Below are 24580 nucleotides of genomic sequence, written 5' to 3' on the forward strand. Positions count from 1 at the left end.
TTATCGTGGAAAACTGACTGAGAAGGGAAAGCTAGCCCCCAGCTTTGTAGGAATACTTTTGTACTTGGGGACATCATACGCCATCATCTGGCTCCACCGTGTGTTGGGATCTCTCCTCTTGCCTCAGGGGAGGAAAAATTTTGTTCCTCACCCTTTCCTAGAGGAGAGTGCAAGCACTTGCATTACTCTCTCTTCGGCAGGCTGTTGTAGTAGTGCCAAGGAGGCAATTTCTCATCAACCACTCTCATTGTTTCTGCAATTCAGGGGCACTTCCAGTCGAAATGCATTCCCTGTTCTTTGCTCGTCTTCTCCAAAGTGTGCACACGCTGGCCTCTCTGATGGTAAAACGTTAGCAGGCCGGGGCTATTAAATCCTCGATTGGCAAGGATTTGCGGGGATACCTGTCCTTAGGATAACAGGAGCCACCCGGATAGCCCCCGTTCCCCGCAAGACTTGCACCTGCTGGGGCTCTGGAAGCACATCCACTCACGGAATGCCTGCCTTGGGACAGAGCTTTCAGCTTTCTCCTACCCTTGTTTGCAAAATCACAGAATCAGAATTATAGAAAAGCTTGGGATAGAAGGGACCTTAAAGTTCCCACCACCCCGCCATGGGCAGGGACACCTTCCACTGGACCAGGTTGTTTAGAGCCCCACTCAACCTGGCCTTGAACACTTCCGGGGATGAGGCATCCGCAACTTCTCTGGGCAACCTGTTCCAGTGCCAGCTATCTTCCATATTCTAAATCTGCTCTGGAAAACTCGCGTTAAAGCCCCGAGCGCGGCCGGGGTTGGACTGAGGGCGGCCTGCAAAGGCGGGCAGAGCCCACAAGATGGCGGGCGCGCTCCGCGGCCCGGCGGCGGCGCGCGGCGGCCTGGCAAGGAGAGGGTAAAAATACAGCCCAGATTGCCACCGCCAGGCTGAGAACAAAGGCAAAAACACCGTGCTAGCGCGGGCTGAGATCCGTTTCAGGAAGTTTAGTTTGGAGTCGAGAAGAGCGAGAAGGGATCCCATTAATGCATTTATATCGATCTCTATATATCTGTATCTCAAAGGCAGGTGCCAAGAGGATGGTGCCAGACTACTTTTGGTGGTGTGCAGCGACAGGATGAGGAGCAATGGACATGAACTAAAACACGGTAAGTTCCACCTGAATATGAGGTAGAACTTCTTTATGTTACTGGAATAGGCTGCCCGTGGACGTTGTGGAGTGTCCCTCTCTGGAGAGATTCCAAACCCACCTGAACACATTCCTGTGTCACCTGCTCTAGGTGACCCTGCTTTGGCAGAGGGCTCAGACTGGATGATCTCCAGAGGCCCCCTCCAACCCGAAAAATTCTGGGAAGTGCTGAAAAAAAAAAAAGGGAGACATCAAACACCCACATGCCCAGCATGGGATACAGCCCTGTGTCTCATGTCAGGCAGGGCAGAAACAAAAATGAGGAGCAGAGGGATCGTGAGGGTCTGCAGGGTGGCTGCTGGACAGGGAAGTGTGGGGCAGATGGGCAGCAGAGCCTCCCGCAGTACCAGGGATGACCCAGTCTTCACCGTGATACAGATTTATGTTTTTAATACACAACCAGTCAATTATAACTTGGTTTTGGGAAGCAAGGGCTTCCTTGAAATTGAGGCCACCTTATATCACAGAATCACAGCATAAGCTAAGTTGGAAGGGACCCACAAGGATCATCAAGACCAGCTCCTGGCCCTGCACAGGATCATCCCCAAGAGTCACATCATGTATCCAAAAATACTGTCCAAACACTTCTTGAACTCTCTTGGTGGTGTGACCCTTTTCACGTTGCTTTATCCTATCCCAGCCTTCTCCCCATGGCCAGATGCTGCCTTGCAGCGGCTCAAACTGAATCCTCCTGGTCACAGCACCAGCAGGATCCTTTGGTGCAGGATACAGGACGTGTGCTCCTGAGCAAAGCCACAGGCAAGCCCCCAAAAAGCCTTTGGAAAGCTTCTGCATGGCTACCTTGTGACTTTTCAGACAGGCATAGCCCCACCTGGATCCCTGTCTCCAGCCTATCATTTTTAGCATGTATTTGGCAGCATGTTGCCTGGGTGATGGAAGGCTGTCTCCACCCTGGGGTGGAGAACTTCTTGGTGGGGTTCATTGCTGCCCCTGCATGTGGGGACTTTTTGACAAGTGAAGCTGGTAGTGCCACCTATTCCTGGGATTTAAGTAATTCTGGGATGTTCATTGCACGTGCAGGTGGTCTTATGAGAAGGGGCGACTCACAGATTCAGGCACAGCTGTGAATTCTCCACATTCAAGGGTAGCTGTGTTGACGAGTTGCTCTCTGAATCTCAGTGAAGAAATCTCTCTATTGTGGTTGTCTTCTGCTGGGATCCTGTTCTCAAAAAATCACAATATTTGGAACAGAGGAGTCTGGTTTTTGAACAAGCCTGAAACCCCAATGCTCTGAAATCCAGAGCACTTGTAGGATTTGGCTTGTGATGGGCTCCTCAAAAAAAGACCCCCATGACTATGCCTTTATAAAAACAGATGACCCTTGCTTGGGCTTACTGTGGTTAAGAGCTTCGAGAAGCTCCCTAGTCCTGTCCTGACACCCTTTCATCATCACTGTCTCCACTTCTTCTCTTCCTCCTCCTCCTCCTCCACCCCCTCCACCCCCTCCCACAGGGTTCAGCTTGCAGAAATCCTATCCACTGACAACATCCTAGGAGAATGTACAGACTGTATCCTCTCCAAAAAACACGAGCAAAGAAACTAGAAGGTACTAGAGGGTCAACCTCTGTTTAACATTTCATGGGTTGTTGTTTGGTTAGGGTTTTTAAAAATTATTTTGTTGTTTGTTTTTATCATGAGAGCAGCTCTTGTCTGCTTGGTCTTCCCCATGTGATTTCCCCTTCCAGGCTCATACCTCTGTTGATTGGTGCAAGCAGCTCCTTGTGCAGTCAGGTTTTGTTCTTCTGAGGCACCAAACATTCCCCTCATGAAGTGCAAGCACCCCACGTGGCACTCAGGGAGTCAGGCATTTCAATGCTCTGTGTTCTTGCATACTTAAGTACCTTTTAGGCTCTATTTCTTAATCCTCAAGCTTTAAAAAATGCTAAATTCAAGTGGAAAATAGACGAACTTGTTAAACATTGGTCCCTCTGTGGCTTGCCTAAAGGAAGAAATTATATTGAGATTTTTTCAAGTCAAACTATTGCACAGACACACTGAAGGGAGGTACACAGGAAGAGACTTTTCCTGGAAAACTTCACCCCTGTAGAGAATCTGTAGAACAGAAGTCTGGTGATAAGCAGAAAAATTACCTCAGTGTTTCAAGATACAAAAAAGATTAGTGGTCCATCTAGAATGAAGAAGAAACAAGGAAAAAAAATCAGCTCTAATCAAGCATGCCAGAGCATAACCCTCTCTGCAGATCTCTTCTCATAACAGTCCAAGCCCATGAAAGAACTGGCATCAATAGATGCTGAAGCCTACTGAAGGCCTTTAATGTAGCAAGTCAATGAACTTTGATGGAGCTGGCTTTTCTGGAAAGTCAGCTGGATTGCCAGGGTAACTACATCACAAAAGGATGCAGGATGGAAGGATACAGACGTTTGCTAAAAAGTTCTATGGGCATGACAAAATTAAATGAAACTGGATGTCCTAGAAAACAGTTTTCATATTCATCATGTCTCTTGGCTGGATTCCACAACATTACAGAAACATTTCTACAAGAATTTATTAATTTTCACATTCTGGGCCCTGGAGAGCTTCCCATGCTGCTCAGAATAGGTAGGTTTTTTTGAGTACAGGCTTAGAGGTGAGATCTAAGCCAGCTGGGCAGGGCCAGCATCCTTCAGTTACACATTACCATGCATATGACTTAATCCTGCATCAACAAGCTGAAAGGAAAGAGAGTAAATGGACTATCTGCTTATTTCATCCACATTTAGCAGCAGGATATGCATATAAAAGCAGATGAATTGTGGGGACAACAGTAAGCTAATCTGAGACAGAGAGCAAAGGTAAATCTTTTTTCTGAGACAAAGAATAGCCTTCATCTGGCGAATGAATAAACAAACGGATGCAAGCTACAGGGTAAGGTTAGAAGCAACATTCCTCCAGAGTTTTGAAGAAGTTTTAAACTCATGGGTTCAGTTCAGACTAAAACATGGGTTCTTAAGTTCTAAAACAAAATGTTTCTTAAAGCCTAGGTCAGCTCCTGCTTGGGTCTGTTTGCAACTGCAGTCTTTGCAAAAAAGCCTACCAGTGGCTGCAGGACTTCACCTGGTGCCTGACTAAGCCATTTCCATCTCTCCAGCCAAAGCTTACATTCTCTGTACTTCTTCTTACACCTTCTTCTCACGTCCTCTATACTTTCCTTTGCTGGAGCTCTTCACTGATGCGGATACTTCTACTGCTTTCCAGAGGTATGGGGGCTTCAGGGAAACTGGTTGGAAGACTGCTTGCATGTCCTCCAAAAAAACCCCAAACCTAAAACAAATACCCACCCCCCAACATTTCTTATTCTTCAAATGTTTTTTTTCCCCCACATAAAAATAAGTTCAGGACTCTCACTATTTGGAGAGCTCTACCTCTAACTTCCCTGTCCTAGAGAGCCTGTGAACCAGGCTAATGGTTTGTGGGTATTGACGACAACTGCATGACAACTGGATGACAACTACACCCCTTCATTTCATACAATCATAGAATGGTTTAGGTTGGAAGGAACCTTAAAGATCATCTAGTTCAAAGCCTGTCCAGCCTGACCTTGAACACTTCCAGGGATGGGACATCCTCTACTTCTCTCGGCAATACGCAGTAAAGAATTTCTCCCTAACATCTAATCTCGACCTATCCTCTTTGAGCTTAAAACTGTTCCCCCTTGTCTTACCATTACATGGAAAAAGCCTCTCTCCCTCATTTTTATAAGCCCACTTTAAGTACTGGAAGGCTGCAGTGAGGTCTTCCTGTAGCCTTCTCTTCTCCATCAAGAGAAGAGCAATCCCAGCTCACTCAGCCTGTCTGGGCAGGAGAGGTGCTCCATCCCTCTTAGCATCTTTGTGGCCTCCTCTGGACTCACTCTATCAGGTCCACATCTTTCTTGTGCTGGGAACCCCAGAGCTGGATGCAGTGCTCCAGGTGGAAACTCAGAGGGCAGAGTAAAGGGGCAGAATCACCTCCCTTGACCTGCTGGCCACCCTTCTTGATGCTGCTCAGGATGTGTTTGGCTTTCTGGGCTGGAAGTGTACACTGTTGGCTCATGTCCAGCTTTTCATCCACAAGAACCCCAAAGTCCTTCTCCACAGGGCTGATCTCCATGAGTTCTTCTTCCAGTCTGTACTCAGGTCTGGGATTGCCCTGACCCAGCTGCAGCACCTTGCACTTGTTGAACCTCATGAGGCTCTCACAGGCCCACTTCTCCAGTTTGTCCAGGTTCCTCTAGATGGCATCCCTTTCCTCTGTTGTGTCATCTGCAAACTTGCTGAGGGTGTACTTGGTCCTACTGTCATTAATAAAGATACTGAGGAGACAGAGCCTCAAGGGACACCACTCAGCACCAGCTGCTACCTAGACATAGAGCCTTTGACCACAACTCTCTGGCTGCATCCATCCAGTCAATGCCTTATCCACAAAACAGTCCACCTTTCAAATCCATGCCTCTCCAATTTGAAGATAGGGATGCTGTGTGGAAATCATTTGCCTTGTTTCAGCTCTTTGTACGTAAATGCCCTTCGAAACAAGGAGAAGCGAGCAAACTTGTCTTAGGGTGTACTGGTTTGGCACGGCCTGGTTTTAGGTAGCAGGGGGGCCATGGAGATGGCTCCTGTGAGGAAGCTGCTGGAAGCTTCCCACCATGTCCAGCAGACGCAATGGCTGATGGCTCTGAAGAGGGACATGCAGCTGGCCAAAACTGGGCCTGTGAGAGAACTTGGTAATGCCTTTGTGATGACATATTAAATAAGAAAATCAAAACAAAGTCCCAAGATTTTGAATTCTAGCCAGAGAAGAGGAGGAGGTGTGAACATGTGAGAGAAAGCAACATGGCGACACCAAGGTCAGTGAAGAAGGAGGGGGTGGAGGTGCTCCAGGCACCGGAGCTGAGGTTCCTCTGCAGGCCGTGGTGAAGACTATGGTGAAGCAGCTGTGCCCCTGCAGCGCATGGGGATCCACGGGGGACGCAGAGATCCACCTGCAGCCCATGGGGGAAGTGCCCACGCCGGAGTGGGTGGATGCCTGGAGGAGGCTGTGATCCAGTGCAAGACCCAGTGGAAAGAGGGAGCCCTTGCTTCCAGGCTGGAGCAGCCTGTCCTTGGAGGGCTGCACCCTGTGGAAAGAGAGACCCCCGTCGCAGCAGTTTTGGGAGGGCCGTGTGCCCGTGGGAGGGGCTCACGCTGCAGCAGGGGCAGTGGGGCTGCTGCTCGTGAGAGCGGACCCACGCCAGGAAGTTCAGGAGAACTGTCTCCTGTGGGAGGGACCCACGGCCTCACAGGGGAAGGACTCCTCTCCCAGAGCAGTGGAAGGAAATCTCACTGATAGACTGACCAAACCCCCATGCCCTGTCTCCCTGCACTGTCAGTGGGAAGGAAGGAGGGGCTGGGGGGAAGGTGTTCTAAGGGCTTATTTTACTTCTCATTATCCTCCTCTGATTCTGTTAGTAATAAATTCACTTTGCAAGTTAAGTTGAGCCTGTTTCACCCTTGAAGTGTTTCTCCCAGTCCTTACCTCAATCATGAAGTGTTTGTTAATTTTTTTTCCTTTTCCCTCCTCTGCCCAGCTGTGGCAGGGCAGGGTGAGCGAGTGGCTCTTGTGGGTGCCTGGCATTGGGCCAGTGTCAAACCATGACATAGGGCTTGAGAGAATAAAATACTTGCATCATCCCTGGCAGATGGGGAATAAGGAAGAAAGCACTGGGACCCCAGAAAAGGCAACAGGAGATAAGAAATTATTGATTTCCACTACCATTTGGTTTTCTGGAAAAGAAGCCTTGTTTTTAAAATTAGATTAGAGCACTTCTCTAGATACAGTCTGCAGGTATTTTCCAAAGATACCTTAGTGTGTTTCCATCAATAGCTACAGCAGCTACAAATTTGTACTTCTGGATGAAAGATACTTTATCAAAAAGTTCCTGACAAGCTCTTATCTACACAGCACATCAGTGACATACACATCCTGTGTGAAATCTGTGCAAGAAAGACAGGGTTTATTTTGTCAAATTTTAAGAAGCACCCTGCAAGACATCCTGCACCACAGATTATCAATGCAGCAAAATACCTGGTGGCAAAGGCAATACACTGAAATGGATACTAGGGAAACTAGGAGGCATGAAGAACAGGCAGGTGAAAAGGCAAGTCCAAAGCTTAAGAAATGGAATTAAAAAAACTGAAAAAGGAAACTACTTATCTGAGCTACCACATGAGCCACTGAGCATCACAAATTTTTACTCATGCTCTCCTAAAATGAAAGGTGCTGACGCCAATCTGTACAGAGGGCACATGCACTGGAGAAAGGTTGTTCTTGTGTTGGGTGTAGAGCAAACATTAGTAAAGCCCCAAGCAGGTGAAAGACAGAGTCCTTCCAGAACGAGAGGTCACAGGACTGTGCCAGCAATGAGGCTGTCATTCTGATTCCTCCCTTCCACTTTCTGATAAGTGCTGTTTTTCTCAGTCGCTCAGAGGTTAAGGACAGATGGGAACCATTAGATCTTCACAGCTCCTTTGGGAGCTGTTAGTCAGACCTGTCACACATCACAGTCCTTCAAACCTCACCTGCTTACCTTGCCTGAGATTTGACTGCAGTGTCCCTCATGCTTTTAACTGTGGTTAGTGTGCACCCTTCAGAAACAGGCCTGTCCTGGCTTGGACACATCTGGAAAATGTTCCAACTACCCTGACAGCTTGTTATGGTGATTAACCACCTTCATTCCAATAAATTTGTGCCCAGTTTTTCATATGAATGTATCTGATTTCAGCTTGCTGAAACACATTCCCATAATTTACTAGATTAAAGAGCCTTTCAGTACCTGGTATTTCTTTTCCAAGGAAGTTCCTTCACCATCATAATCAATTCTCTGCTCGGCCTTTTTTGATAAACTAAAGAGACAAAGTGCCTCATGTCTCCCATTGCAAAGTATCTTCTTCAGGCTCTGAATCATTTTGTGTGGCTCTAATGTTCCACCACCCATTTTTCAACATCAATTTATAACATGCAGGCTATCCTAGTGCTGGTCTCACAAATACAGTATGTGCTTATATCCATTTGCTTGTCCCTTAGGACTCTTAAAAATAAAAAATAAATCTATTCAGCGTCTGAGGCAGACGCAAGCCAGCTTCCTTCTGTCTGGCATTTGGAGCAACCAAAAACCAGCCATCAGTCACCTGCACTGGTGTTGCCATCTCAGGTAAAGGGAAAGCATGATGAGGCTGTCTCTCTTCTTCACCATGATGTAATTCAACACTTTAAAGCAAGGCTGCCCTTGTGCAGGATTCTGCTCTGAGCACAGATCACCCCAGGCACACCCAGACCACATCCATAGGGATAAACTAGCCAATGAGCAAAGGGTATCTGTGTACAGGCTGTTAAACCCTCTTACCCATCAAAGTGTAGTGACTGCAGACTTTTTAGGCCCATACCTGGGAATTGTTTGGGCACATGCTTACAGCTTGAGGCCAATGCTGTGCCAGGGACCAGTCTCTCCATGGACCCTGCTGAGCTCCACTATCTGGGAGTGCTCGCCACCACTGCCACCTCCTTTACCAAGAGAGATAAATGCCATCTTAACACAGAACCAAGGAGGGAGAAGGATGGAATGGCTCACTCACTTTCCCCTTCCAAACAGGTCAGCAGCATTTCTCAGACCAGAGAGGCAGCAACAGGCTGGGGCATCCGGCAGGTGCATCAAACCTGTCAATGCAACCTCATGCAACTCAACAAGGGAAAGGGCACAGGACGAAAAGGCAAGAAGGAAGAAAAGGCAGTAAAGGGACTTTTGCATAAGCTCAGAAAGGAGAGCTTGTGTCGAGGTCTTGCATCACCATGCAGCTGGGATCAAACCCAGGCTGGAAAACTCACCCAAGCTGATGCTTTAGCCCTGGGGGACCCCTGACCTGCCTGTCCTGCACCAAACATTCACTCGGCACCAGCACCCTGGAGCTTTCTCATCACAGGCCTGTCCTACAGTTGCTTGTCAGAGCCAAAACAGCAGTCACTCAGGAATCCAATGCCAACAAAGCTGCAGGCACTTCACACACATTATACGTAAAAAAGGTGCCCAGCCTGTGCCTAAATAAAACTTTGTCTTCAATTCCAGGGTTCTCAAATCAGGAGGCTGAGGGGAGAGTGATTTTGGAAAAATATAATCTCAACCCCAGCTCATCAGAAGGGAACAAAAATATCTGATGGCTAATATTTTATTAGGTTTTGATTAGAAGAATAGGGATTTTCTTTTTTGCTACAGAATTTTCCCCTTTCTTGTATCTCTCAGGGGCAGAAAATGCTGAATCACAAACCTGGAGCTTTAAAAAAAAAAAAAAGTATTTCATATGCAGAAGAAACATATCTTACATCATTTCATGGTTCCTGCTCTGCTCTCTATAGTGCCACGTTCCTCATTTTCAGGCTGTTTGAAAGGTCAGCTTCACAGAACAAATCCTGACCTCAGACATGGGAAACATGCTGCCTCATCACTCCAGGATCTTTTCTCACATGATTAGTCCCAACATTCCTGCAAGTAGAACAGTCCCCATTGCCACTGCCACAGACATTAAAAAAAAAAAAAAAAAAAGAAAAGGGCAAGATTTTTTTCTCTCCATTCTCAAAGTTAATGCTCACCAGCATCACAGCCTCATTTCACAGGCTGGGGGCTACTTCAGCACTGTAATGCTATTGCCATCTACGGACAAGCAATCACCTTACCTAACATACATACAAGTTAAAGTAGGAGTACATGCCTAAACTGACAACAGTTCTTGAAAAAGTTTGAAAGGACTTTAAAGAGGATTTTATTTAAGATTTCCCAGTGGCTAAGATATAGGATCTAGGCAAAAGTTAATTGAAGACAGCAATTAGTCCTCATGGTATTGGTTTTAATACTGGTTATGTATTCATTCAACTAGCTTCATTTTGTCTGAAGATTTTTATTTTCATACTATAATTTGAGCAGACAGAAGAGGTCACATTAAGGTGCTGATCCAGAAGACACATGCATACTCTGTTTATTTTGAATGCAAGATCTGAACTTACTTGAAATTACTACTATCAATTACCAAAGATTTAAAGAATGATGGAAGGCACAGCCGTGATGAACAAGTTCCAGTGCTACAGGAAAGCTGAAGATTAATTTACTTGCTTAATAATGCTGCTAAAAATGTAAGATTTCAAAATTAATAAAAGAACCAGTCAATTAATCTACTGGTTATAAATGACAAATATAGACTGAAAAATATTTTGACTGAAGAATTAAAATTACTGCAAACTCTTTTTAGTGTGCTTAGGCCTCTAAGGAGGAATATGGCTCTTTTTCAGTAACCTGGGGACTAGTTTTTGTCAGTATCTGTAAAAAATACAAAGCAAAACTGAAGCTCCCACTCACTGGGAGACTCTACAGATGACATGTAAAAGACAGCACCACCACAGTGAGATGAAAAATGGGGTTTCTGTTAAATTATAACTAGCCAGACGGTTACACTGCTCTCAGGTTCATGATAAAGGCAGAAAGATTGCCTCCCATGCTTGCAGAGTTCATTGCCAGGTGGCTCAAACCATGCATGGTTAACTCGTCAGACTCAGCCTCTTCTTGTTGATCCCTGCTGAACCAGCAAAAGGGAAATGCCCAGGCCCTGAGAGCAAAGATTGCCCCACAGCTTGTCACTCGGGGAGGAGAGCAAAAGCAAAAAAAAAAAGCAGCGAAGGCATCAGATCCATCTCAGTCCCTTGCCAGAGGAAGGATGCTGTAAGACTGAACCCTGAACAAGTCATATGAAAAGAACCAAAGTACAAAGTTCTCCTCTAATGAAGTCAGAACAAAAACGTTTGGATAGGATTTCTGGAAGAAGGAGCCAGAGGTGTTTGTGAATAAGCACAAGAATAGGCACTTCCAGTGACCACAGAACTACAAACAAAAGCACTTTTGTGCACTCCCGGATTACTTGCTCTTAATTTCTCTTACGGTCACATGCTTATGTAGGCCTGTACTGTTTGAAAACATGATTTATGAAGATGCCTTAAATTGCAACCAAGTGTTGTGCTATTAATACTGACTTTATTTTAACTTTCCTGTTACTTAATATAAATTTACATAATTTTAATCTCTTACGTGGCCAAATCCCCACTGAATCCTTTAAAAGTTTTTGTTGATATGTCCACTATATTTCCAAAGTGTTTCAGAATTATGGGCTTCCCCCCCCACCCCCCTTCGCCGCCATTGTTTCATTGGTTCGGGGACAACCCCTTCTTTTCAGCAGATTGAAACATCCAGTAATGTGAAACAGATCTGGTGACCCTATAGCATTAAATCATGCTTTGTGGTGCTTTATTCCTGCTCCAAAAGACTTTATGCATTAGTGAGTACATCAAATTGCACCAGAGACTGAATGCATATTGAAAAGTAATAAATGATTCCATATGGTCTTAATTTTTCAAAGCAGTGCACCACTGTTTTAAAGCAATAGTGTTTAATTTTCCAATTAGGAAGATTTTTAAATAGCCCTTCTAACCCACAGATACGGGAACACTCTCACTTTGGATATTCTCTCCAGCTGAGAGATTTGGGTGCACCAACAATTTTCACAGTCAAATGGTGTCCTTGGTTAGCAAGCTAGCAAGGGTGCAATTAGCCAAGGCAGTTAATTTCTTCCTTTTATTCAAAAAAGCTTGTGTCATCATTACTGTGAAGACACAGGTCACAAAGGCTCCGTGAGCAAACTGAATAGCACACGTTCCTCTTTAAGCTTCACCTACTTTAACATCTGTCAGACCTCAGCTACTCAGTTCCTCCCCAGTTTTCCCTGTTTACTTCCAAGGAAAAAAACCCCATTTTAGTTAAACAAGGTTTATAATACCTCTACCTACATTTTAAATTAGACATGCCTATTATGAAGAGTAGCTACTGTATTTAGAAGCAGTAGCCTCTTTAGCAGATCAGTTTCCAGCATGTATTCAATTACATGGGCTCACCTAAATGGTACCCCCAAACCATAAATTTAAAAAATAATAAAATCAGATCTCACTCTTGCTGTCCTTTCCTCTCCATAGGTAAACTGGCAATGAACAACTTCAGATGCAGTTTTGGTCTGCTAAACTGAAGGAAATGATTTTGCAAGGCAGGCAAGGGTGTGTGCAAATGGAAGAATTCCACTTTTCAGATTCCAGGAGGAGTTTGCAGGGCAGTTGCTGTAACTGCATGCCCTGAGCATATTTGAGTGACATTCACATGAGCTGCAAGGAATGTAAGGTTCTTAATACTAGAAGAGGACCAGGGCAGAACCGAGGCCTTAAAGTTCAGAGCTGCCCTCCCAAAATCCCCTGCTCAACTGATGCCAAATCCTGGAGGCAATGAAGTTCTATTTTTAGGTTGTCAGCATCTCAAGATACAGGACATTGTGCCTTTCACATACCCACAACCACCCCGTGTTGGACAGCTCTGTGCCTGTCTTCCCCCTGGACACAGTGCTGGAATTCGGAGCTCGGACACGTTTCCATGCAAGACGAGACCCATGACCCCGGCTGCCTAGCCTGCTCAGAGCACATCCAACACGTACATTAATAGGCTCTGGCTTCTTAGAGCACTCTGCTGTGACCGCTCTTCCAAGACGAGACAGCAGGTAGGAGGTGCCCGGCGCTATCCCATCACTCTGCGGCGTGTACAGGCACTCAGGAAACATGACCCCCTTCCTCCCACTTGATGCAGCTCCTGAGTCAGCAGTTACCCAGTTCCTCCGGGGTAGGAAAGAGAGAACCAGCTGCAAATGCTTATAATCGACTTCCCCACCATGGCCTAAGCCGCTGACTGCTTTTGCTTAACACTTCACCAGCCCCTTTGAACCCTTCCTCAACTCCCCAGGGGGGACTTCCCCCTGCGTGCCTTGCAGTGCCCCTCACACCAGGAGACACAAGGTCATTTTCTCTTCCTTCTGCCCGCCGGGGTTCAGATGCCTCGCTCTGACCTTCCCGAAGAGTATCTTTACCAGGGAAGCAAGCTAGCCTAACACGCACTCCATTTCCAACCAGCCTGTTGAACCCGTACTGCTGCTTGGGGGAGAGGGTGGGGTTTCGGGATTCACGGGAGCAATCATGGAGAGGCCATGACCTAGCAATAATAACATTGCCATGGGGAAGGGAGGGAAGCAGCCTTGGATTTCAGTACCCTTTTGAAAGTGTGCGCTATGTACTTTACATCAAACATCTGTCAGAAATGTTTTTTGTCAGAAAACAAAACACAAAGTTCTGGGAAAAGGACCAGGAGCCACATCTTCAGCTCCTGAAGAAGTGCTCTGATCACTGGAAATACAGGAATACAACATGAGGGAGGGGCTTAGACTTCTTCCTCCAAGGGCCAGAAACAGGAGAAAATAATTAATTCTTTGGAGGAAGTGAAATAGGCCGTATTGGGCACCTGCTGTCAAAAGGAGAGGCCAGGCTGCGAGCCTGAGAAAAGGTAAATCCTTTCCTGCAGCCCTCACTCTCGTCACCTGATCCCCGATTAAATCCCCTGCTGTACAAGCGTGCCTTCTATTTGCAGGTAGAGGGAAGCAGGGCTGTGAAAAGTAGTTATTTTAGGGCTGTGCTGTGTAAGCACCACTACAACAAGCAAGGATTGAGAATGCATCTCTCTGCACAGCACCATGCAGACAGGACAGACACCTCGGGGACGTTTTTTGTCCCATGAAGACAACCAACACTGACACAGTTTCAGAGGTGTGGCTTCCAGGTTTCCCTGTCGGTGCCCTACCTCTAGGCATTTAGCACACAGGATTGGCACACCTGGCTGCCAGACATGTACCCATCCAGTCCCTTCCCCTCCCACCACGCACAGATCTCCACTGCCTGGAAGCTCACATCTGGAGGGTGCCTGCAGCCTGGCACAACTTAGCTCTGAGACAAGGGCATCGGGGAAAGCCGAGAGACGGCTTTGCTTGGTCCTCAGTGCAGCAGTAGCTTCTGGCTGAAGGCAATTTTCCGTGCGAGCGCCACGGCACCTTCAGGAAAGGCTTTTCTGGCGGCAGTGCTGCAGGCAGCGCCCTCAGCCCCGCCACACCGCCCCGAATCGAGGGGCAGCTCCGAGGAAAAGGGCGCAGAGCCTGCCCAGGCCCCCGCCCCGCGCCGCATTTTACTCGATTGTTTATTATTTTCCGAGGGGCGGCGGCGGGGCGGAGGCGCTGGCCAATGGGAGGCGCCGCTGGCCTGACGAGTGACGGGAGGCGACCAATGGGTGGCGAGGGCGGGCCCCGACGGTCACGCGCGGCCCCGGAGCATGACATCATTCAGTTCGCACGGCGCAGCCTAGCGCGGCGGGGGCGGGGCCGCGGCGGGGGCGGGGCTGGCGCGGGGGCGGGCCCGGGGCGGGGCCAGCGCCGCCGCTCCCCCTCTCCGCGCTGTGTGGGCGCAGGAAGGTGTTAAGTTATAATGACGGAGCAATTAAGCGATAAGTGGGTATAATTAACCCCACGTGGGGTAACCGAGACGGGCTTAAGTGGACACGGCCGCGTTGCACAACGAGTAAGTCGTGGGGCAGAACGGCGTTTGGCCACTCGGACTAGCCCAAGCTAAGGGGGAGAGCTGTCTATCTTCACAGGTCAAAATTCTGTTATATAATCCAAGATAAATAATAATGATAAAAGTGAAATTTCCTGCTGTATCTCAGCAGTTTGGCTGCACCCTAACGATATAAACTCAATAAATGCATGTGCCCCATAGTATTTAAAAATTATGAAGAAAGCTTTTGAGCAATGTCAGCCTAAAGAGCAGGCTTTTTAAAAAGGGTTTAAAATATGCAATTAGTTTTTGGATTTCCCAGCCCCCCTTACATTTCTTCCTGGCCCTCAAAGTATATTTGGGTCACATCCATGGCACATCAAGAACTTGGCTATTGATTTAAAATGGAAGCTGAGATGCTCCTTCAATAGGACATTAAGACGAGGGATTTCAGGGAAATACCAGTATTGCCAGCCTCATAAATAAAGCTGAGAGAGTCCAACTTGAAGTGATCTTCAAGTTGCTGTCCATCACTTCGAGGAAAATTTTATAGTTAGAAATCTGCTGCCATCTTTGGCAAACCCATCAAGTTCCATAGCACAATTTGGACCCTTGCTCTGTCTGCCAGTCAGCCAATCTTTTCACAATGACTGTGAAATCCATTAGCCAGTTTTAGCCAAATTGGGCCACAAAGTTAAAGTCTCAGGGTATGAAGTTAGCTGGTTTATAAATGACATTTCTTTCTAATCATCAGCATCCAGGTTGCTCTGAATCAGCCATAAAATCCATTGTGTGCTGCCCAGTCTATGTTTAAAGGACAGAGTAGGGAACTGTGGGAGAACAGAAAACACTAATGGAGCTGCTCTCTCACGGGGTGAATGGGAGGGGTAGATAGCGTTATTGCAGGGGACACAAACTGCTCAGAGACCAGGATGCAGGTGCCTTACAAAACAACCCATGATATACTTGTTTGTGTGAGGTCCACATACACAATGCAGCAGTTGTTTAATGTAACTGCAATATAACATCCGTTTATTGAGCGGCAGTACACTTCACAGCAGATGTCCGTAATGCTGGACTGACAAGAAGTTCAAGGTCTCCCACCCGCTATGGGACTTTAACTACAACTGTACTTCTGCAGTTAAGATATTTGTGTGAGACATGAAGCCAGAAATGTCACCTGCACTTCTCTAGTTGCCGTGTGACTGTTACCCTGCCAGATCCATATAATCCAGATACCGTGATAGCCACACGTGTTCCCTACATCAGCTTGAGCAGCCATAGTAGATAAAAGGAGATGCAGAGAAGACACAGCCCTGCCCTAAAACATGCGCAGTCTAAGTAGGCAAAGTAAGTGAGCTGGCTTTCAAATGGCCTGAGGGCTGGCCTAACTTTATTCCTGTTGAAGTCAGTGATAAAACTCCCATAAATGGAGCCTTTGTGAAAATCCCACCCTTGGGGCATTGAAGTACTTAAAGGAAGAGACTGAAAATTGTGCAGGCTTTAGATTCAATTTTGATCAGTTTTTATGTGTATTTCAGTGGGCCCAGCCATGGAACGACAATAAGCAGAGCTCCTGTTCTTTCTGTTTTGCTCACACACCTTTTGTAAGTAAAAAGTGTAGGAACAATTATACTGTGGTTTTAATTGCGTCCCTAAACTGCATTATCATGGGCACACAGATGCTGCATGGAGCTGTGAGGAACTGGTACCATGATGTGTGATAAAGGTCATGCGGCTGATATACCAGTGAATTCTGAAGAGGATGCATAATCTTGCTCAAGGCTGGCACTCAGGTGATCCAGTTTTATTTCTCAGTTCTAGCATGGGCTTCCTGTATGACCTCAGTACAGTCATGTAATTGTTCAGTGCCTCGGTCCATCATCTTTTTAATAGGGTTACTACTTACTTATTTCCTTTCTCCCGCCCTCTCCTGCCTCACTTAGACTGCAATTCTGCCAGGGAGTGGAGCATTTCTTACCACGTGCAGGGCCTTCACCCAGTACAATGAGACCTAATAGCAATGCCTGTAGAGTAATGTAATGCCAATTAAATAAATAAATGAAGATGATAGTATCATTTAGGACTAGATTTGCAGCTTGTAACCCAGCCCAAGGTCAAAGTGCTATGCTTCCCTGCAACCTCAGGATGCGCTCTAAGTAGAGGTTTCTGCAGTGGTCAAAATCAGCCCCAAGCAGTAGCTAGTTTTGGGCAAAGGCTGAGTCCCAGTCACAGTTTCACAGCCAGCCTTCTCTGGCTAACTGCTGAAAGCCACAAGGAAAGGCTCCTCAGAGATGTGGTGTTGGACTAAGCATCTTCTCACCACGCCTTCTTGTCTGAACTTGGTTGCTGGCTCTTCAATGCCACTGTGGTTTTCCTCCCTACCAACTGCTAAATCGTACACACGAATGCCAGTGTCACAATTGCAGAGTGGCTGGTGTCTTTTTGAGCTGCCTTGTATTCCTGTAGGGGCCACATTACAACAAAAGCCATGGCAGGGCACAACCTTGTGACCCAAAATGGAGTTGCAGTGAAAATTATTTCCATTACTCGAACCTGCATTCATTCTGATTAATTCAGTGTCTCCTACTATATTTAGATAACCAGGGATTAATTGTATGCATGCTGAAATGCTGCCCCTTGTAATAAAATCACACTAAACTATTCCTAACTTTAGTGCCACTTGATTTCAAAACCTAGCTAGACCCTTAAGGCCTTAGGCCTTACTTAGAACATGTAAGGATCAGGGCCTTGCTGTTTTCTAATCAAACTGAATGGTTTCCAAATCTCTCTATTTGTCTATAATGCAATATATCAGGAATAGTTTAATTGTTTGCTAATTCTATACAGCAAAGCTTCAGAATCACACCTACTTCTCAATTCATGCGATTGTCTGTATCTCATATCAAAGACAATGCTACAGTTGGTCTAAATCTAGCCCACAGTCTAGGTTGATACCAAGTTGGGTGAGAACTGATACATATAAGTTGCCATGTGATGTATTTATAACTACATCCATATTAATAGCTTTTATGTTCCTTGGCTTTGTGGGTCACCCCTTTATTCAACCCACAATTAACTACATCTTCAAGTGAGCTACTTTAGAGGGCTTTCTGCTAGGGCATGGCCTCCAAGGAGGAGGAAGCACAGCGGGATTGTAGTCACGTGTAGACATGTCTGAACATGTTCCTGGCATCACTCACGGCCAGAGTGAAAGTTTTCAAAGAATTACTAAATTAGACTCTAAATTTTAAAGTTTACAAGAACAGCTTGTACACCAATAATTTATGACAAGCGGAAACAAGCACAGAAAAGAAACAGGGCTAATGCAAACCTTGGAAAGGTTTACCGGGTACTTGGAGAGGCTTGAGTGCTTTCCCTCGGGCCGGCCGGACGGGACTCCGGAGCCGCAGGGACGAGGAGCACAGAAGCGCAGCCCCCAGCAGGTACCGGCAGCTTCTCCAGCCCGCCCAGCTCCGGCAACGCCCCCCATCCCGGCGCTCCCGCCCCGTCGGGGCGGCTCCTGCGCGGCGCCGCCCGCCCTCCGCCCGCCTGTGGGCGGGCCGTGCCGAGCCGTGCGGTTTGGTTGAAGCTCCCTGCGTGTGTCTATAACTTTGTGTTGCTGCCGGTGGTTGTTAGGAGGAGGGATGTGGAAGTCGGTGGTGAGCAGGGTGACAGGCTGCTCGGGCGGGCTGCGGCGGCGGACGGGCTGGGCGCGGGCGGATCGCTTGCCTCTCACCGGCTGCGCGCAGGGGGAGCGGGCGCTCTGCCGTTTTCCCATCCTTCGCCTTTAAAGGGAAGGCTCTCCCGAGCTGAAGGCGCAGGAGCAGCAGGAACCATGCAGCAGCGCTGCTTCTTCCTCCCGTGAATTCGGATCTCGATTGCTGCCGGTGTGGAGGTGGCTGTCGATCCAGCACCCCCCCGCCGCCTCCCGCCCTCCCGATGTGGCTTTCCCTGCCTCGTCTGCCTGCGCTTTCTAAATGACTTAAGTGAAGGGGGAAAAAACTGTCAAGATGGCAGCAGCAGGAGCAAGGAGGTTATGAATGTGGTGTTGATGCTGGAACAAAACCTATTCTCTTTGGCAGCCCTAGGGAGGGCTTAAAGCTACTGGACCTGTTGGAAGACTGGCGATTTGATTTGTTCCCGTTGTGTTTGCTTTTTCCCTGCAAGAAGGAGGATTTATCACTATTTTTTTTTTAACCGACCAGCCCCCGGGGTGGCCTTCTCCTGCCCCCTGCTCCGTCGGCTGTGAGATTTTGGGGGGTTGCTTGCGTGTGGCTTGGGGGCACTGCAAAGTGACAGGTTTACGCTAGTGTGCAGTTGGATGTATGCTAAGACTTCGGCTCCCTTTAGGGCGTTTTGAAGAAGGAAAAAGTCTTCGGCGTAACCCAGAGGATCCCTCTCCCTGCCCTCCTGCCGACGGAGGGCGCAAAGGACCACCCCCCCCCTCCCGAAGGCAAGATATCCGCGGAAGCGGTGAGGAGCGAGCTCGGGGGCGTGGGGGGCTCGTCTCCCGGCTGGATACAGCTCGGTTCTCGCTGGAGCTACTTCTGCATCCGCATGGAGTGAAACATAAACAAACGCACACACGCACCGCGGGAGCGGCCGCCGCTCCGCCGGCGCGGAGAGCAGCGCCGCGGGCACCTCCGGCACCGCCCGACCCGCGCTGCCCGTCCTGCGCGGCCGCTCCGGCTCCTAATCTGATTTTTTTTTTTTTTTCCCTCCCTCCCTCCCCTTCTTCCCCCGCCTCCCAGCTCCGGCGTGCGCATCGCCCGCGGGGAGCGGGGCTCCGGGCGCAGCGGAGAGCCGGCCAGCCCTTAGCGGAGCGCGGCATGCCTGTCCGGCGGCCCCCTGCCTGCTAGGCTCCCGTGGGCACCGAGGAGGCGGCGGAGGAGGAGTGGGGTCGGCGGCCGCCCGCCCCGTCGCAGCGCCCCGCAGCCGCCCGCGGGGGAGGCCAAGATGGCAGAGGCGTCGCCCCCCGCCCCGCTCTCGCCCCTGGACGTGGAGCTGGACCCCGAGTTCGAGCCGCAGAGCCGCCCCCGCTCCTGCACCTGGCCCCTGCAGAGGCCCGAGCTGCAGGCCAGCCCAGCCAAGCCCGCCGGCGAGCCGACCGCCGACGCCGCCTCCATGATCCCCGAGGAGGAGGACGACGAGGAGGAGGGGGGCGGCTCGGCCATGACCGTCGGCAGCGCGGCTCCCGCGGGCGGAGAAGCGGCGGCGGTAGCGACCATCGCCGTGCCGGAGGAGGCGGCGCGGCTGCTGGCCCCGCTGCCCGGCGGCGGCCCGGAGGGGCCGAGCCTCTCGCCGGGGGGAGCGGCGGCGGCAGGCGGCGGGGGGCTGAGCGGGGGCCCGGCGGCGGCGCCGAGGAAGTGCTCGTCGCGGCGCAACGCGTGGGGCAACCTCTCCTACGCCGACCTCATCACCCGCGCCATCGAGAGCTCGCCGGAGAAGCGCCTCACTCTCTCCCAGATCTACGACTGGATGGTCCGCTGCGTGCCCTACTTCAAGGACAAGGGCGACAGCAACAGCTCGGCCGGGTGGAAGGTGAGGCGGGATCCCGGGGCCGCGGCGCTCCCGCCGCGCCGCCCCGACGGGCGGGCTGCCCGTAGAGAACGCGGCCGCGGAGCGGGGTGCTGGCGGCTGGCCCCGACAGCAGCCCGCCGGGCGCTGGTGCCGGTTGTGCTGCTGGTGGTCGCCCTGTCGGCTTTGCTTTTTTAAACGGAGAGATTAAGAAAGTTTTGTCTCTTTCCTGTTGCTGTGTGCAAGCGGTGAGGGCTATTGACTCTGGGGGCAGAGAACAGCCTGGAGCGGAGCTGGCTTTTCTGATGCACAAGCACATAAGCAGGGAAAGAGAAGGAGAGAGAGAAAGAAAAAGGAAAAAAAATAGTTATAAGGTGTGTGGGTTTTGTTTTGCCTTTTTTTTTTTTTTAAGTTGTAGTAACACCAGAGGTAACTCATGGTGGAAATGAGTAGAGTTGCTTTTATGCATGGTCAGTCTGAGTCTCAAAGCTCAAATACAGAATGACTTTATTATTTTTGTCAAGAAATTCCCCAGTTTTTTGCCGATGTGTTCCTCAAAGGCAGTAGAGGGAAACTGGGGTTTTGACACTTCTTCATAAAGTTAATCAAAGCATGGAGTTATTGGCTGTTCAGCCACGGGAATGCTTGCTTTGCGATTCCTGCGGTGCCAGTGTATGAGAGCACCGTCTACTGATAGCCCAGTATTTTCTGTCCAGCACTGCGACAGCGAGCAGCTAAGAGTACTACCGTTTTAATAAGTGAGGGGGGAAAAAAATCTGGTTTTGTGGCTTGTTTACTCAGCGCGTGCAAAAGCACGTTGCAGGCAGGCAGGGTTTTACCCTCAAGACAGAGGCTAATAAGGCCTACCAGGAGCCAGAAGTGCACGTAAAGCACATTTGAAGTGATTTCCAGAGCTGCTTTTTTTTCCTCCTCGTTTTCTGTGTTCATCCGTCAGCGTCTGTGGGATGCCGAAATGTCACATAGTTGCAGCTATACAGAAATGCAGGTGCTGCTTGATGCCGATACTGTTTGCAGAAGGAAATCCCGGCAAGGTTCAGTTGCTGTTGAGGGCCGATACTAGCGGCATCTGACACGGAGTTTTTGAATGGATGGCTGAAGGTGAATTTGCCAGGAAGTTCAACGCTTTTATAGAGAAATTAAATTTTCTCTTTGAATCTGTCTAGCTTTGGGTCAGCTGATAACTTTCAGTATACAATTGGTCAGAAATACTGAATAGATGAAACATTTCTGGCAGTTTCTCTACTACCAAACCTGTCTCATATTTTGGTGCCTGAGTAGGACTTGCTGGTAGGAATTGAAGTGCAGCTGTATGATTTTTACCTTCCAAATGGAGCACGGTAGAGGAAGCATTTAATTGACAGACTTGTTTCAGGCTGGGGAAGATACAAACACAAAGTTTATCGGTGGCATAGCTAGTTGAAGACAAGGCTTTTAAAACCACACATCCTTTTTACAGTTTTTGTGTCTGTATTACGTGTTGAATTTTGATCTGATTTTACAAGTGTGACGCAGAATGTGATAAAGGGTTACATCTTCCAGTGACAGCCTGTGCCTTCATAAGTTGTTTGGTTTCACACAGAAGCAGTGGCTTTAGATGTCAGCTGCTATGACAAATCCAGCATTTTTATCTGGTACTTTGAATTTTCAGTAAATTCTCAATATCTGACTTAAACGAAGACTTACCTAACAATGGGGCTGACACTGTTTTGGCTGAATTTGGTGACAAAACTCCTTTTCACTTCAGCAGAAGCAGAATCTGGGCCATAACATGAAGTGCTTACATTGATTAGTATCCTTAATACCATCACCATTTTTCTGAAAATTTATACTGTTAATTTGATATTGATTCCTTTGCTGAGCAGCATTAACTGGTACTTGGGAGCTAATTAAAATGCTAAAAACTTGGATCCCTTGAGATTCTTCTGTTATAATTTAGTTCGGAAGTTTCTCACAAGCCTTTAGGATGACCTTTCTCAGAAGATGCAGGCACACTGGTAGCAGAAAATTTTGCCTCTAATGATTGTGAACTGTCTCTGAAGTTAGGGTAGGGCATTCGATCGTGTTAACGGTGGGTGCAGTTGTGTGTGGGTGGTAGGGGCATGCTGGAAGGGGCAAAGGGGAGGTCATGAGCTAATAATTTGCCAGGCATCTAAAACTGCAAAATGTAATTCCTTGGCAAGGCTAGGGGTTCAAGTGCATATACATTCAGAAGGGGACTACTTCAGTTTCTTGGCTGGAACGTAGCTTAGTCTGTGTAGAGACAACACTCTTATACAGACTCCATCTTAGTCTCCTGATGCTAAAACACATTATATGTTATTATCATCTTTGTTTCCCTCACAGGTAATGAATACAACTCTTCAGGAACTAATATCAGCTTTTCACATTAGACTTTTTCGGATTGCTAGTTACACCGAGACTTTAAATGAACAGAAGATAGTTCTGTGTTGGAAGGCTTTTGTCTTAATTTAGAATATTTTTACACAGCTAAATTCATCATTGAAGGCAGCAAGCTCATTTAGCAATATTCTGCTCTGCCACTGAGTGGGAAAATTGTTACTTTAAACAAAGGGAAGAAGAGAGCTTGGTTTTATTACCTTATGTATTATTATATATGAAATATTAATACTATTTCCAGTGAGATGTGCCGAATACCATAATCCATAAACATAGCTGGGATTATGCTCCTCAAAACAATTATTTTAAGAGCTATAAATTAAAGTTACAACTATCACTTTTTTTTTTTCCTGCCTAGGGCATTAAAGCAGAAGTGAATATTTCAGATGTGGTTAGGAAGGCATATATTACGTTTCCGCTAATTCGGATAAGGTTTGCCCAATACACCCCCCCAACAATCTCCTTTGCTTCCCCCTTCCCCTGGCCTTGGCGGGACATTGGCTAACCTAATACTGCTGAAGCTAGGGCAGTAGTGTATGGTGCAGCGCTGCAGAGGTGCTGCGCTCTGGACACTCCTGTGTGCCACAGGCAGCCCGGGTTGGTACAATCCTGTACACTTCAAACCACTGGAGAGGGTTTCCATGCATGTTCCAATATCTGCTTCTGTCTTGAATACTTAGGGAAGGTTGGTATTTATGTTCGTCATCCCTGGATGGGGGGAAGAGATCCCAGGGTGAGCTGGTTTCACCCTTGTGAAATGCAGTGTGCCAGGTGACTCTTTTAGGTACTTTTACAGAGCTCCTCGATGACTAGGTCTTTCCTAATTCAGGTATCTGTTACCCAATTGAAGTCCTGCAGTCACAAAACTAGGGTGTTGACTTAAAAACCAAGTTTTACCTCACAAGTATTTAGGGTGCAGCACTCACTTCGCTCAATAATCTTGATATAGGAAACTGAAGCACCTTTTTGTCCGTGTACGTAGTAGAGGTGCCCAGTTTCACTTCAGCTTAAGTAATTCCATACCTCTTCCCACAATGTTATTTTGTAATTTCTTGCAGCACTATCTTGTGAAACAGTCTTTTCTACATGAAGAGTACACTAGGGGGACTATTTTCCTCTTTCTTAAGCGGTATGGCAAGACTATGAATCTTGTCCTTTGTACAGAGATACCAGCAATTCCCAAATTTAAATTCAGCTGATTTGCTTTGATTTGTTTTTCATATCAGAAGCTTGTTGTGTTTTACACCTGTTGTATTCATCTTCCCCATAAAAGATAAACACTGGCTGCTGGGGTATTTACTTTGAAGGGGAGGTTTTTGTAAACTTTGTACATGGACATTCCATCATTCCTTACCATGTTTTATTGGCAAGTATGTACAAAAGGGCTGCAGTCCCTTCAGTGTAGGAAATGCACGAGTCTCTTCTCTAATTATTGAGACTTGAAAAGGCTTGAGAAATTTGCCAGTGATGTAGACAGATGTCTAAATCTGTTAGCCAGATGCTGATATGCAAGATGTGTCAGACTCTTCTTATCATCTTCTTGCAAAGGATGTGAGAAGGAAGTAACACCACTCTCTTTCTTCTTATTTCTCCTTCCTCAGACTGACACACAATGTCTTTATCAGTAGTGGCAACGTAAAACTGGAGTCTGTATCAGTTTCTTTCTTTCCTCTGCTGACTTTTAAACTTCTTTTCTCTTTACTTCTTTAAAGGTTCTGTTTCCCAGTTAACTGCTAGCAAGAATATTTTTTCCAGCCTTCTATTATATTTTTTTAAAATATATTTTTGAGTTGCCTTGTTGATCTGTACAGAATGGTTTGAGTTCCAAGCTGTAGCCTGATTATTTTAAGTTTTGATCTACCAAAGACAGCATGAATTTAAGCACGTGAATGGATCCTTGGGACTTCACTGGGATTACTTGTGTGCTTTAACTTGCTGCTTAAGCATCTTACCTGATCAAAGCCTTACTATGTTGTGCTTTAA

At 47.5% G+C, this 24580-nt stretch overlaps 1 protein-coding gene and 2 long non-coding RNA genes across 5 annotated transcripts in view; all 3 read left to right on the plus strand.

Moving 5' to 3' along the window:
- Positions 1-916: 916 nt before the first annotated feature.
- On the plus strand, positions 917-10374 carry LOC125324223. Its single transcript, XR_007202871.1, has 2 exons — positions 917-1139; positions 10131-10374. It is a non-coding gene; the product is annotated as an uncharacterized LOC125324223 (long non-coding RNA).
- Positions 10375-14569: 4195 nt separating this feature from the next.
- LOC125323613 lies at positions 14570-16408 on the plus strand. The gene is made up of 3 exons (XR_007202579.1): positions 14570-14683; positions 16201-16266; positions 16342-16408. It is a non-coding gene; the product is annotated as an uncharacterized LOC125323613 (long non-coding RNA).
- Positions 16409-18234: 1826 nt separating this feature from the next.
- The window catches only part of FOXO3 (forkhead box O3), a 90380-nt gene continuing 84034 nt past the window's right edge, over positions 18235-24580 (plus strand). For all 3 annotated transcript variants that reach the window (XR_007202276.1, XM_048297303.1, XM_048297304.1), the window contains exon 1: positions 18235-20203. Coding sequence is in view for 2 of the 3 variants with exons in the window: in XM_048297303.1 (XP_048153260.1) it covers positions 19619-20203 (585 nt within the window). In the remaining variant the exon portion in view is untranslated. The remainder of the gene's footprint in view (positions 20204-24580) is intronic.

Source organism: Corvus hawaiiensis, chromosome 3, assembly GCF_020740725.1.
Source record: "Corvus hawaiiensis isolate bCorHaw1 chromosome 3, bCorHaw1.pri.cur, whole genome shotgun sequence".
NCBI classification, from domain to species: Eukaryota; Metazoa; Chordata; class Aves; order Passeriformes; family Corvidae; genus Corvus; species Corvus hawaiiensis.